The sequence below is a fragment of the Mastigoproctus giganteus genome, chromosome 4, assembly GCF_048544385.1.
Source record: "Mastigoproctus giganteus isolate SK-2022 chromosome 4, ASM4854438v1, whole genome shotgun sequence".
Taxonomy (NCBI): domain Eukaryota; kingdom Metazoa; phylum Arthropoda; class Arachnida; order Uropygi; family Thelyphonidae; genus Mastigoproctus; species Mastigoproctus giganteus.
The window spans coordinates 125851520-125867511 of NC_143578.1; the positions used below are offsets into that span (position 1 = coordinate 125851520).

Sequence of the window (15992 nt, forward strand, 5' to 3'; positions counted from 1 at the left end):
TTCAAAATATCAACATCATTCTGAATGTCAAGATAAATCATAGAGCCAGATGATGAATTTTTTTTTAAACTGAAAGCTTGTCTGCTTATTACTAATACTCATTAGGATAAGCCACTTGTAAAATAAATCACTAACAGCCACCACGTGTAAAAATAAAATAATTGTAGTCGATATTTTATTACTTTGAAAACCCAATCTAATATATTTATTCACATACAAGTTATTATCATTGTGAAATTTTCAACTGAGAAATAAAAGCATCAAAAAAGTACCCATTTTTTATTTGAGAGATAAAAAAAAAAGGTGAATATTTTCTCCCAGATACCAGTAAACAATTGTATGTTTAGCAAAGTAAAGTAAAACATGACTCTGAATAACATGGAACCGTACATAAAGAGTAATCAAGGAAGTCGAAACAAGAAAAAAACATGTGAAGCTTTATCATAAACTGAAATGATCTTTAATTACTATACAAAAGTATGAAGTGTTACAGTGAAATGATTTCATCCACTGTATCAAAAAATAAACAGGTTGCAACAATAATTATATGCTTATAATTAAGGGAATTTGAGCGGTATATTTTCCTAAATAAACCTGATCCAACTCAGACTACATGGGGATATTTGACTGGGAATTAATTTAATGTGATTGATTAGGTGAAGAGGGATGCAATTTGTCATTGTGATTCTTTATGGACTGAATAACAAAACTAAAGGTTTAGAAAAACTGACAGATATTCTATACTTGCAATGTGCATAATTTAAATGCATGCATACTTGTGAGAGAATACATTTTAAAAATATCTCCCCAGTCCCCAAATATACATATTTTTGAAAATATAAAGTAGAAAAATAATGTAGTTAAGAAAAAAATTTTTACCTTTATTCAATACGGAAAATGTTAATATTTTTCTTTTTAAATTTATACAGCACTTGAAATTCAGCATCACTAAGAAACAATCCATTGTTAACAATCTGTTTCATTTAAAAATTAATAGCCTTAGTAATGAGCAGAATAGCAAATTTACAAACTATTGTGAAAAGCAGAAAGTTGGGCAACTATATACCCATTAAAATACTTTGACAAGTTTAATATCACAATCTGTAATACAACAAAGCCATATAGAGAGAAATTACAACTGTGGTTTTTACATACAAAGAATAGTAAGCCTGTATTCCTGTTGAAGGTGATAACTATTTGGACCATTGTAGAAATATGACATTCACTCACTGAAAACAAATTTTTTTTTTTTTTTTTTTAAATCTCAAAATTGACCAAACAATATATATGCTACAAAGGCACTTATCAGTCTCTGAAAGAGCAAGTAATTATGCAGTCAGCAAATCCTATATATAAATATTCATAATTCACAGCATGTGCTAAAGTATATTAAACAGAAGAAACAGCACTGCTTAAATACTATTGCTTCAAATGATGAGGTAGAAGCAACGAAAAAAAAATTTAATGTTTTATTCAGCAATTTGGTTAGAAGTTATGTAGCATTCTTAGTTGGCATTTTAAAAACAAAATAACCATGCATATTTAATTACAGAAAAAATATGAAATTTAAAAAGTCCTGCAGACATTTATTTTGTTTAACTGGTATCGAAAATTTTCTGATAAATTTCTTAAGTGAAGAACAAAACTTTCAACAACTAATCTGCAATAATTTATTGTATCTGCAAAAAATATTTTAATTTGTTTGCATTAATTACATATAGAAACCCTCATTACCAAAGGGCCATTATTAATAGAGTATTTTAAATTATAACAAATTTAAAATGAGTTGCTGTGCTTGTATATTCTTAAATGTTTTTCTTAAAATAAAAAGAATAAGAATATTCTTGTGTTATCGAATCAAAAATATACTATTAAATATTTTTGTTATAAATCTAATATATTTTAAATAATAAAAAATTTAAAGAGTTGCAGTGCTCATATACTCTTAGAATTTTCCTTACACAAAATGAAGTATAAATAATATTCTCAGATGCCACAGAATCAAAGATGCATTTATATATTACTTAGAATTCTTATCACACAAGGAGTGGAGAGGGAATCACAGTCCAGAATAAAAGCAATGATTATCATAATTGTTATGTTCAAAATAACTGGCAAATAACTGGATGAAAGAAAGCACAAAATCATAAAAGTAACTAGTAGAAATTTATAATGCTAAAATTTCTTGTTATGCAAATGAAATTAATCACGATGTAGTTAATCCCTACTTCCTCATTTTCCAACTGTGCATATGTTGAGAATCTAGGTATGGTTAAGGCACACCCATTTCTAGCCAGAAGTAAAAAATACCGCTAGTAATGTTGCACAGACCTCATTTTTTTGCATTATTAGCAAGTATTTCATCTATTGTGTTACTATTAAAAATTTTAAATGGTTTTATATGGGAAACACAATAAAATCAATACTGAGCTTAGCAAATGGCCTCTTAACAGTTTCACAACTTTAAATAATGTTACGCTATTATTAAAAAAATTAATCATGTTCAAAATTCTACAATAAAACTGCATGTTTTATTGCTATAATTTTATAATTTGAACAACTTTTATTTCATTCTTTCTTTTTAATTTTGCAAATGTACTGTTTCAGTGTAATTTTAAATTGTAAAACTTTCATTCCTCTCAACCATTAATTTCAACAAATATACCTTAATACCTTAATTACATTTACTACTACAATCACATTCTCTGATCTTCGGCTACATACTGTTGAAAGTGGAACAAGTTCACAAAAAAAAAAAAAATCAAAATCAGAACAGCATTTATTTATTAAAATTTTGAACAAAATAACAAAGTGTAGAATTAGAATCACACAAAAAGCTTAATCAAAAATAATGAGGATGCACTTAGTGTGTGTGTGTGTGTGGGGGGGTGTATTCACTTTTTTTAGGTTACTATATTATATTACAGCTAAATTACAAATTCCACATTTAAAGAATCTCAAACTACTTGCATAGAAAGCAGGAAAAGACAGCTGTATATTGTGGAAGACAACCTTAAACCACATAACAATCAAAATTCCTCCTGTTAAATTCTGATCAATAATTTTTTTTTCAATAAATATACAAAGTTAGTTATTTTAATGAAATCTTAAAACCTTTATAAATTAAGTTTTAAATGTTTCCATGACATTATTTTCACATGAAGTCTATACCAAAATGTTAAGTTTTACACTGTTTTCAATTAAAAATTGTGATATATGTAACCAGACAGTAAAGGTATTCTTATAATTTTAAATTGTATTAAAAGAAACAAGATTTTCAATTTAACAGGTTCATTGAAATGAATATTTTTTTATTAAAAAAAATTATAACTTTGAAAACTCCTTTTTTTGAAAGGAAACATTTATCTATTTTATGGTGAATTATGTACTTCTTTTATTCCTTATTTAAAAAGAATGTACACTGTACATTCAATATTGTAGGAATAAGTTCATGCTTAATGAGTTAGGTAACATTATAAAGCGCAATATCATAATGGAATTTCATACATATGCATCTGGAAAATCATTTGACTCAACAATTCTCCTTTCTTTTCATTCTAATGATAAATGAATGTGCACACTATTCAACATATTAAACAAAGCACATAACTTAACCACTTAAAACTAAATCACAAGAAATTCACGTCAGTCATCAAAATTCTGGGACAGAAGAAAGTTTGCAGCTAAATTTTCATTTTTATCACATGCAAAGTAAGCCTGCACAACTAGATATTCTGGAAAACCAAGGGCCTTTAGCTGAAAATCAGAAAACAATAAATTTTCATTATAAAAATACGAAAATTATTAAAAATTTTATATATTTAAAAATTAAAAAATATTATAGGATGTTTAATTTCAGAAAATAAGATATTAAAAATTAAAGTAACATGTTGTAGAGTTCACTGCAATAGCAAAGTATAAATGAAGCTGCAGGGGATAGAGATGTGTCACAGAAGCAGCATGAAAATGAGTCTAGTGAATATGGACATGAACAGCTAGTGGGATTGTGCAGGCCAGGGCTGAGTATTCGGGATGCTACCCAGAAGTTACGTTATGAGAATGTATTTAAAAGCCAAGAGTTTTTTTTAACTTACCTAATCTCACACCATGTCCCATCAAAGTACGTCCCTTAAGACTTAATGTACTGAGTCCAGTTATTCTGCAGTTATTGGAAGCATGTCTGATGATTATTTTATTATTATTATTTTTTTTTTTTTTTTGGTAATCGTATCAAGTACCACTTGTGATTTTTTACTTAATCTCCAAGATATCATTAAATCACTTTGCTCAGAACTGGAACGATACAAAAATAAAAAAATAAAAAAATAATAAAAAAACATTATCTGTTTAATTTGGAATCAGATTATAAGCATTCCAAAGGTGTATAATTAAAATGTCACTATGAAACAAGACATTTGGACTTCAACTTGAAATTTTCTGGAGTTAAGAAAACAAACATTTCAAAGATGATTCATCCCTTGGAGTACAACAAACCATATTTACAAAACATTCAGATACTTCAGAACAGGCTTTTGACATTTGCTTTGATATATTTGATTGTGAAATCATTAAAACCCTTTAATGATGGAGATTTCATTAAAAAAAAAAAAAAAATTATATGCTGCATCACAGAAGCTTTGTTGTGCAAATTGTGTGGAAAAACTTGACTCCATCAGTTTAAACCAGATGACTGAACAATGCCACCTGGTAGAAATTTCACACGATGTTGAAACCAAATTTTCAGAAATCTTCAGAAACTGTTTCTTATCCATTGGATGAGTCAACTGACAATTCATCAACTTCACAAATGATAAAATCCAGAAATGTGGGATAAGATCCAGAATTTTAAGTATATGAAGAAATGGTTGATCTCCATCTGTTGAAAAGTCAGAAAAAAGGGACCTGATCTTTTTGAGGGGCTTACTTACAAAAGCCTTGAAAAATACAATATGGATTTGAACAGACTTGTGGGAATAGTTACTGATGGAGTTCCTTTGATGAGTAGGGCTCAAAAGTGCATGGTGTTTTCTTCTGCCTAAATGTTTACAGCAAATGGTACACAAAATTGAGTTGAAGAAATTAATTGCATAATCCACCTGAAACACATTTCAAAAATGTTCAGAAAATATGTTTATGGTTTTCATAAAGTTATGGATGGTGTTGTTAAGGCAGTTAACTTCATCAGATCTAGTTCTCTGAACCACAGCCAATTTAAAGCATTTCTTGAGGAAACAAGCTAAATATGGGGATATTATATATATTCTGAAACTGTTGGCTTAACAGAGGCAAAATTTTGCAGCATTCTATGTCACCTTTTGAGGAAGTAAAGATGTTTTTACTAGAAAAGGGACAAGATATGAATAAAGTAGAACCCCCATTAATCCAGACTTGACGGGACCACACCCAGTCTGGATTAGCGAAATTCCGGATCAACCAGAAGCTGTCTTTAATGTACCAGTTTTTATTTAAAGTTACTAAATTACAAAATTTTTAACTAAATTGTTTTTATATTAAATTAATAAAATATTTTAAAGTAAAAATTATAAAAAGTAAAAGAACATAGTAAGTAAACAAAATACTGTACAAAGCAATAAAGTTTTAATATAGAATGTTATATTGCACAAAATTAAACACAAAAAAAAAAAAAAAAAAACAACACAAAACAAATAACTATTTTCGAGAAGTTTACTTAAAATAGCCAATGTTTTCTTTGCTTTAATTCTGAAACCCACTTTCAAAATTAACGCATGCACAATGCTAGCTGCAGCTGTCAACTGAATAGGCCATCACTCAAGATTACGCTACGATTGTCTCTGACCATACCACATGGTCCAGTCGGATTTCTGGAGGTTACAACCATACAATAAAAACAATAAGTAGTCCCCTGTTTATTAGGCTTTTCTGTTAGTGCAATCTATTATAAACGGGTAGTATACATGATCTTATTCAATTTGCAATAACACCGACAGCTGGAATTCTATGGGTTTTTACGTTATTATGATGAAATGTGTTTCCCCTTCGATGAAATCATCAATCATATCAAAAACAAATATATTTTCAGAATGTTCTCTTCATTCCTATTTTTTAAGTTTCGTAACTTGTTACTCTGTTCTCACTTACGCGTATCGTGTTAGTTGTAATTTTTGCGTGCGGTGTTCTTTGTTATTGATTGCTTATCTTTTTTATTGTTTTAAATTTTAAACCCCCTTCCAAATGTCAGTGCACAGAAATGTATATTTTTTTTCGATAGTTAGAATTTTCCCGAATGAAAATCCAGTTGGGATTAACAGAAAGTCCGGGTCATTGGGGTCCAGATTAGTGGGGGTTCTACTGTACATTCATTAATCCTTGATGGATATGTGACTTAGCATTTTTAACATATATTACAGCCCAGCTTAATGAATAAAATGAAAAATTACAATGCAGAAACCAACTGATTTGTGAATTTGTAAATAGGGTGTCAGCCTATCAGATAAAATTAGAGCTATTGAGAGAACAATTAGCAAACAAAAACATTCTCACTTCCCTAGATGCCAAGAAACTTTTAACAAATATAATAATATGATTCCAAGTATGTTTGTCATGTAGAATATATTCAACAATCTTTTTCAGAAAGATTTGCAGACACAGAGAATGGTAAAAACATACTGAAAATCTTTGCAAATTCTTTTGAAGTTCCTATAAAGATATATAGAGCACAAATTTACACTTTGTTACCTTATAAATCAATAAAATTATATGATATGTGAAAATTGGAAGAATATTATCCACAGGTTAGCAAAATAAAAATAAATGTACACTTACATAGCTTCATTAATAATGTAATATGTGCACACTAACTACCGTACTTACCCATGTACAAAGGGTACTAGGAAAGTTTTGCAATACAGCTTTGTTTATTTAATTTTTTCAAAGTAATTTCCTCTACATTCAATACACCTCTCCATCCTCCGAAACCAATCTTTAAACTAGTTCTGCCAAGTTTCACTAGGGAGTAAAGCACACTTGTTGTCCCAAGCCCGTAGAAGGTCCTCATCACTGGAAAACCGCCTCCCTTTTAGCTTCATTTTCACATGCGGGAACAGTGCAAAGTCGCAGGGAGCAAGGTCTGGACTGTAGGGAGGGTGCTAGAGAAGTTTCAGTCCTGTCGTGGTCAAATATTCGGTGCAGGCTTTGGCGCGGTGAGCTGGAGCATTTTCGTGATGGAGGTACCAGGTGTCCATTCTTGACTTTGGCCGCAGGTTCTTCATAGATCCAATGACTTTAGGCAGGCATTGTTCAGTATACCACTTAGCTGTGACTGTCTTCTGCGTGTCCAAAACGACACGTTCCACAATTCCACTCGATTTGAAAAATACAGCTATCATTTTCTTCTTTACAGATCGGGATTTTCTGACAATTACGGGTGTGTCGTCATCATCAAAGACCCAAACTTTGTTTTGAGCCTTGGTCGGCAGATCGTAATAGTACAGCCAAGTCTCGTCACCTGTCACGATGTTGTTCACATACCGAGATTGTCCCTTATCAAACTTTTTTAACATCTCCGGCACCAAGTCACACGTCGTGTCATCTGCTCTTCAGTCAGTTGATGCGGCACCCAGAGAGAACAAAGTTTCTTCACCTGCAAATGATCTTGCAGAATCGAACGAATTGCTGGTGCATTTAGGCCCAAAGTATCCTCTATCTGTTGGTAGGTCACTCGCCTGTTTTCGTCAAGCATTTTCCTCACAGCAGTAACGTTTTCCTCCGTAACTGACATTCGTGGCCTTCCCGGCCTCTCAGAATCCTCCAGAGTGAAATTTCCCCTTTGGAATTCTCTATACCACCTGAATATCGTTGTACAATGTAGACAATCATCATCTAGTGCAAGAGTCATTTCTTCTAAGCACTGGTCTATGGTTAAACCACGCACGAAACTATACCGCAAAACTGTCCTTATCTCATTTCGTGACCACGATGCCATCGCAAGCACTTTACACTCTCACTACTAATGAATAACTGAGCCCATCGACTTGGCGCAGCAGCTACTATGCACGTATGAACATGTCTCAACATGCAGCAACAAGCAGCTTCCTGTGATTCATTGTTGCGTCATATTGCAAAACTTTCCTAGTACCCTTTGTATAAGAAGCACCTTAATTTTGGGGCCCGAAATTGGAAAAAAAAATGTATTACATAAAGTTATTGAACTCAAGTTTTATTCATCATAAAATTCATACAACTCCTCATCACTGTCAAAACTCCCATCCATTAGCTTGTCCTCATCTGTGTCTAATGACGAATCACTGTCTTCATATATTGCCTCGTCCTCAGTTCCATCTATGGCATTTGAAATGCCACACTTCTTAAATGACTTGACAACGATCTCAATCTTGATATTATCCCAGGATCTTTTCACCCAGATACAAACTTCTCTTATAGTTGGTTTCTTCACTCTTCCTGCTGGTGTCAAATTGCTCCCAGAAGATTTCATCCATTGGTTCCATTCGTCTCTCATGTCAGTTTTGAAGGGTTTGTTAATGCTGACATCAAGTGGTTGGAGCTGGGATGTCAAGGTATGACGGCAAGTTTTGTTTTTTGCTCTGCAGCAATCTTCTTTGTATTTTTTGTCATGTGTGTCCTGAACTGATCAAGCACCAATAGGGCAGGTTTGCGTAAGAGCCCACCTGGTCTCCTGCTCTAAACTTTCTCAAACTAGATCTTCATCACATCCTGATCTATCCAACCCTTGTCATGAACGTGGACAATCACTCCTCGAGGAATGTCTTCTTTTGGCATTGTTTTGCGTTTGAAAATCAGCACAGGAGGGAACTTGGTTCCGTCAGCACAACAAGCTAGAACAACTGTATAATGGCTCTTTTCATGTCCACTTGTCTTCACAGTTACAGTTTTCACCCCCTTCTTATCAACAGTTCTGTTACTTGGGACATCAAATTGAAGGAGGACTTCGTCCATATTGCAATCTGTCCCAACTCAAACTGATGTGTCTTCCGACATTGAATGACAAAACGATGAAATTCAAGAACCTTCTGCTCATAGCTTTCAGGCCTCTTTTGGGCAAGTCTGGTGCGTGTACACATGCTTAGTCCATTCCGTTTCATGAACCTGAAGCACCAATTGTGTCCTCCTTTGAAATCAGTAACTTCTTTTTCATCAGCAATTCTTCTTGCCTCATGCTGAACCATCTTTGTGGACACAGGAATTCCAATTGCCCTTTGCTCCTCAATCCATATCTTCAATTCCCTCTCTAAATCAGGCCATTTTGCTGACTTGCTTCTAATGGTCTTCTTCTGCCGTCACATTTTCAGTAGGGTTTCTTCTTCCCGTAGCCAGTCTCGGATTGTTTTCTCAGTTGGAGGAGGACCAAACTTTATGTTCAGCAGCACGATTTCCATTCATTTTTGCAAACTGGATCACTTTTAACTTGAATTCAGCACTGTACGAAAATCTTTTCTGAGCCATTTCTGGGCAGAATGTGGCAAAACGCAACCTAATATATCAGTAACAAGTGCGAAACAATGACCGCAAAGACTATAAGCGCAAAAAAGCAGGAATTGCAAGTAAAAAAAAATCTACAACCACTGTATAAGACTCACCCAGTTTTTAGACCCCAAATTTTTGGAAAAAAGGTGTGTCTTATACATGGGGAAATATGGTAATTGATATTTCTATACACTGACATTTTTTTTTTGGGTTGAAAATTTAAAACAGTAAAAAAAAGATAAACAACCAATAACAAAGAACACGGCACACAAATCAACTAACACAATATACGCAAGAGTGAGATATGGAGTAACAAGTTTACAAAGCTTAAAAAATAAGAATGAAGAGAACATTCTGAAAATTTTATTTATATTTTTTATACAATTGAAGATTTCATGGAAGGGGAAACACATTTCACCATAATAACGTAAAAACCCACAGAATTCCAGCTATTGGTATTATTGCAAATGCAATAAATTGAGTTTACTACCCATTTATAAGAGACTGCACTAACAGAAAAGCCCAATAAATTGGAAACTGCAAATTGTTTTTTTATTTTATGGTAGAGACCTCCAGAAATGTGCTTTACAAAAATATCACAGGGGTGTTCAAAATTGATTCTTATAACCAGACATTGATAATAATGAAAGTGTAGTGCATTCTAATGATTTGAATTGATTTTTTGAAATTTTATTCTATAAAGTAGTTGATTCTACTAACCAGTGATCATGTTAACTGGTGCCTAATTATTTAATTTTATGATGGGCTTACGATCGTCTCTGACCGGACCATATGGTTCTTCCTCTCAGCCAATAGCAGTGTTTGTAAATGTGTTGGCTGCATGTTTTGTTTTTGCATCCTTTAGTTGAAGTGATTTTTTTGTGTTGTGCTTATTTGACTTAAATTTACTGTATTCAATATGTGTAAGTACAACATCGTGTAAACTGATAATAAAGTAAGAAGAAAATTTCAACTTCTGAGGTCTTGGAACGAATTACCAAAAAAACAATGTGTTATTGGGTTCACATTACAATGGTGTCTCTGGAATGGATTAATATCGTAAAGGGTGTGGGGGGGTCCACTGTATTAAGGATGAACACTACCGACATCACACAAGAAATGAAACATTTATGAAAAAGCAATGCAGGCTCAAAGATCCCACTAGCGTGAATGGAGAACTAAAACATATACTAAAGATCAGTTTGTCTACCAATTTTTCGCTTTTTTTTTTTTTTTTGCATTGAAATATTAAAAAATATGCTTTTGTTTAAATATAATTAAAAATGTCTTGTTCTTAGTTACTGTATGTATACTAATGTGATAATAAATTCAAATGCACAAATTAAATTTATTTGCAATGTTAACACATCAAACCAATAGTACTATAGAGGAATTTTTATATTTACACTACAATTTTTTCTTAATGCAGCCTGCAGGCTCAGAAAATATTTGTAATGTGGCCCATTGATAGACAAAGGTTGTGCGCATCACTGCTCTAACCCAATTCCAAACTGAAATTGGTCACCTCACTTTCCAAATTAGGCAGGGGAGCCCCAGCCTAAATAATAGAAGGAACTTCATTACTTGGACTTCATTACTATAATTCCAAATTATAATTGGGAATTATAAAAGATACAATAAGAAATTGTAAGGATTTTAACTCTATTAGAAATTGTAATCGCAACATATTTCTAGAAATGCAGAGGACATATTCTCCTGAAACTTAGACAACTTTTGTTCTGGTGATCCGGCAATGGTTCGGTTCTAATAGTGTCTTCTCTTTTTTGGGATTCTGGAAGATTTTGGAGCTGCAATGTTAGGATTGCCACATTTTAATGTTTTCAAAAAATGTAACTAACTGGGCACACCAGAAAAGATTTAAAGTACTGACTTGAGTATGGACTTTTTTTAAAATAAGAATACCAAACTTATCATTATACTACTAACACTTAACATTTCCCAGCACACATTCTGAAATATCTTTCCATAAAGTAATTCAGAAAATATTTTATTACCATATTAAAAATATAAATAATTAGTTAATCAATAAAAGAAAGCGAACAGTTATTTAAAAAATCAGAGTTAGAACTATAATGCTTAAATTTTAGTTTAGTTTGATTATTTACAACTTTCACTAGAATGTATTACTTTATAAAGCCTCTTGATAGAAAATGTTTTTGTAGACTTCCCTTGATGGAAGTCTGAACATGCCTTATATTATGCAATACTGACATTGCACAATATTATTGATTGTTTAGGGCAACTTAAAAGAGATATGAAAGGAGTTTTGGTGACATCACTTAGTTCTCATCTGGACCAGCTAAGAAATGTGCACCATATATTTCAGAGGAACAGTTGTTTAGACAGATTTGGTATAAGCCATGAACATAGCTGCCAACTTTTGACTTTCAAAAAGCTGGAGTGTGGCCATTTGTAAGCAGAAGGAAAACAGGTTTTTTTGGAAAAAGTAGTTTTTTTTTTTAAGCTCCAGACTGCAGTATAACTTAAATTGTACTATCAAAATACACATTTAATATTAAAATAATACAGCCATAGTATAACTTAAAATACACTATGCTTTTGAACATTAGCTTACGCAACATTATTCAGTTAGATTTCTGTTTGGATATTTCATTAGATATCGATTGTTTTTGATTGCTTCAAGGAAAATATTGTTGCAGACTTTGCCCACTTCAGAAATTTTGAGTCAAAATTTTGCCCATAACAATAGCACTGTTGTCTAGACTTTGCTGTCTGGAGCATTTTCAAAGATTCACCAGAAAAAAAAAAAAAAAAAGATTTGAACTTGATCTGAACATTCTCACACACTAAGCACTGCTACAAGAAATAGAAATAGTTAAAATACAAAGTATGACTCAGAATTTCAAGCTTCCTTGTGCACTGGTCAGTTCCTAAAAAAAAACAAAAAAAAAAACTGCCGTACATCAATTTTTTTTCTTTCATAAGTGTCTGGCAAGTTCTCACACTGAAACTGACAGAACATCAACTGCTTCATGTATTTCTTTATCTTTAAAGACACCAAAAAGTTATCTTAAAAGAAAAACTGAAATGATGCACTGCAAAATGATGCAATTTGTGATAACTTGGCAATTTTAGGGAATCATTTTTCAGTGGAAACTTGTACACCATGTAGTCGCATCCAGCAATAAAGTACCTCACTGAACAAAAGAACAGCACCTGCTCTTGTTTTAGACTCTATGCGACCATGGCAGCAGAAATGTTTATGACTAAGTCAGAATCATCCTTCTGACTTAGTCTGCTATGACAATCTATTTACAGAATGGAAGTAGATTTGAAAACTGTTAGTAAAATACATTTGCATATAATTTTCTTCAACACAGGAGTAATGAACTCAATATGTAGATGTGAGATATGCTGGATTGAAGAGTTATGATCAGATTATAAAAAAATTGGCATAACATTTAAGAGAAACAAGCAAACTGCTTTGTTCAAGGCAGAAATGTGAACAGACTTTCTGCTTGAGTGAGAATAACATGCGTACAATTATCAGCTTGCTTGGCTTGCTTTTACCGGAAGTTTGCAGTTCAAAATTTCTATTTCTTCAATTCACCAGCTGTCTTGAAAAACTTTTGGGTAATAATCTGGATTTGATCATGAGCCAGGGCCACTCACTGGTGATTGTATTTTGTACTTTTCAATTGGTAACTCTGCAAAGTGCTCATATTGCTTTTCTCACCACTTCTAACCTCCTCTTTAGACAAATTTGTCGAAGGCTTCCACTGTCCTAGCAGCCTTGTTAGATGGCCAACATGTGCACATACTTGTTGGCCATCTGATTGTTTATAACTATACAGCCACTCCCTGGCTTACGTAATACTCTACTTACGGAAATTTGACTTTATGTAAGTTTTTGCCGGCCGGTGCAAACTTAAATTGTGGAAATGTATTTTGCATTCCTGTAGGAATAAATGGAGGTATCGTGAAAATATCGTAATGTGAACCCAATATCACATTGTGTTTTTTTTTTTTTTGGTAATTCAATTCCAAGACCTCGGAAGTTGAAATTTTCGCTATATAACTAAGCTATTTATCTCTCTAAAACAGTGGTTTTCGACCGGGGTGCCACGTAATTTGGGTATAAGTTACTTAAACTTATTATTATTTTTAAATTTATATGTTTATTTCATTATAAAAAGGTGTACAGTATCTTTTTAATTTTGTGGTCATCTATAATTGATGTTTACTTAGTACCTCTATATAATGAATAAAATTTTTATAATTGTATTATTGTAATAAATATCATATACAGGGTGATTCACTACCAGTGCGACAAACTTGCAGGAGGTGTAGGGGGCACAAAGACGAATCGGAATCACATAGCATTGCAGGGTCCGAAATGCCTTCGTCGTGCGGTAGAAGAGGTTGAATGGGAGGTCGCGTGAACAGCGATCCCGCTGGAAGGCAGCATTTGTGAACCGGTTCCGGAGGCAGTAGGATGGATGAGTATTCAAACGTTGAACTGGCCGACATGCACCTCGCGTATGGAGCTGCAGACTGTAATGGGCGCGCCGCTCTGCGCTTGTACCAGGAATGTTTCCTGCACAGGCGTGCTCCTCATCATACGATTTTAATTGTATGATGAGAAGGTTACATGAGACTGGTTGTTTCATGAGAGGTACCATGAATCGAGAGCGAACAACAAGGATGCCAGACAATGAGGAGAATGTCCTACATCTTGCAGAAGGCAATCCGAGTACGAGTACTCGAGCGATAGAACAACGATTGGGTATTCCCCAATCCACTGTATGGAGAATACTGTCAACAAACCAAATGAGTTCATACCATCTGCAAAGCGTCCAACAATTGGAGCCTGCGGATTATCCACTCCGGAGGACTTTTGCTACTTGGTTTCTTCAACAGAAATGGTTCGCAAATGCTGACTTCCAGCGGGATCGCTGTTCACGCGACCTCCCATTCAACCTCCTCTACCGCATGACTATGTGATTCCGATTCGTCTTTGTGCCCCCTACACCTCCTGCAAGTTTGTCGCACTGGTAGTGAATCACCCTGTATATATATTTTGAGTAGGGGTGCAGCAAAATAAAATGAATTACTTAGGGATGCCTTTATTAAAAAAAGGTTGAAAACAACTGTTCTAAAAGGTCATTTTTATAATGGAAATTGAACTACACTTTCACAGTTATCATATGTTCCATTATAAGAATCATATTTTGAATGCCTTTATCATATTTTTCTAAAACACATTTTGGGAGGTCACTACCATAAACAATATGCACTTTCTGGTTTATTGGGCTTTTCTGTTAGCGCAATCTATTTATAAACAGGTAGTAAACTCAATCTTATGCATTTGCGATAATACAGATAACTGGAATTCTGTGAGTTTTTACGTTATGGTATTATGGTGAAATGAGTTCCCCTTCACTGAAATCTTCAATCATATAAAAAACATAAATAAATTTTCAGAATCTTCTGAAATTGTAGTAAGTAAACATTCCTGTTTACTTACTACAATGGGGAAGGGAAAGGGACAAACGGAAAGTGCAAGTGCTAGCAGTGCTAGGAAATTAAACAAAATTGATTTAGAAATGAAGATGATTAATTAAGAAGTACAAAGCAGGACAGAGTTTGTCATCTATTGCACGGAATTAGGTCTCACTGCTTCAACAGTGAATACTATATTAAGGTGACAGTGCAAGTATAAAAGAACATGTTAAAGGATCAACGCATTTAAAATCAATAGTGATAACAAAACAGCGTTCAGGTGCTATATCGAAGATGGAAAAGCTATTAATAATATGGATGGAAAATCAGATTCAGAAGCAAGTGCTCTTGAGTCCAATAGCTATTCAAGCAAAAGCAAGAAGATTTATGAAGATATTAAGGATAAGCATGGCAAACCACAAGCTAGGTTCATGGCAAGCAATGGGTGGTTTAATAGGTTCAAGCACTGCGTTGGTTTCCAAAATATTAAAGTATGTGGTGAAGTCACCAGTGCCGATTCTGCAGCTGCTGAGAAATTTTGTGATGTGTTGGAAAAACCCCCACAGCCCTCAACTTCAGCAGTGGTATGCTTTTTTCCTACGCATGAGATAAAAAAATTGAATAAATAATTCTATTTAAATGTTCATCGAACATTTCTTTTTTGCTTCAATCAAATTCAAACAAATTTGCGAGTGCTACACAAGCATTTAGGGAAATTCTGCCTTACGTAGAGTTCCCCGGAATGCCACCCTTACGAAAGTCGGGGAATGGCTGTAACTGTTTAACTAGACTTTTGAAGTATGTGTGTACATATTGGCCATGGCATCTGTGGCCAGCATGTACACACATACTTCATAATCTTTTCTTACTTCAATGCAATGCATCAGTTGAAATAGTTTAAATCTACTTTTTTCCCTTTTAGCAATTCATTATAAATAGCAGTAAATTTTCAACAAGTATTCATCCATTTTCACAGAAAGGCATGCAGATCCCTTTTCAGCATGCAAATTAATAAGATAACAAGG

General features: G+C 33.4%; 1 protein-coding gene across 1 annotated transcript in view; it reads right to left on the reverse strand.

Annotated features, from left to right (window-relative positions):
* Positions 1-3367: 3367 nt before the first annotated feature.
* Positions 3368-15992, reverse strand: part of LOC150087047 (lysine-specific demethylase RAD23A-like) — a 186011-nt gene continuing 173386 nt past the window's right edge. Inside the window, exon 8 of the mRNA XM_090372915.1 lies at positions 3368-3756. Coding sequence (XP_090229041.1) covers positions 3646-3756 — 111 coding nt within the window. The 3' untranslated portion in view covers positions 3368-3645. The remainder of the gene's footprint in view (positions 3757-15992) is intronic.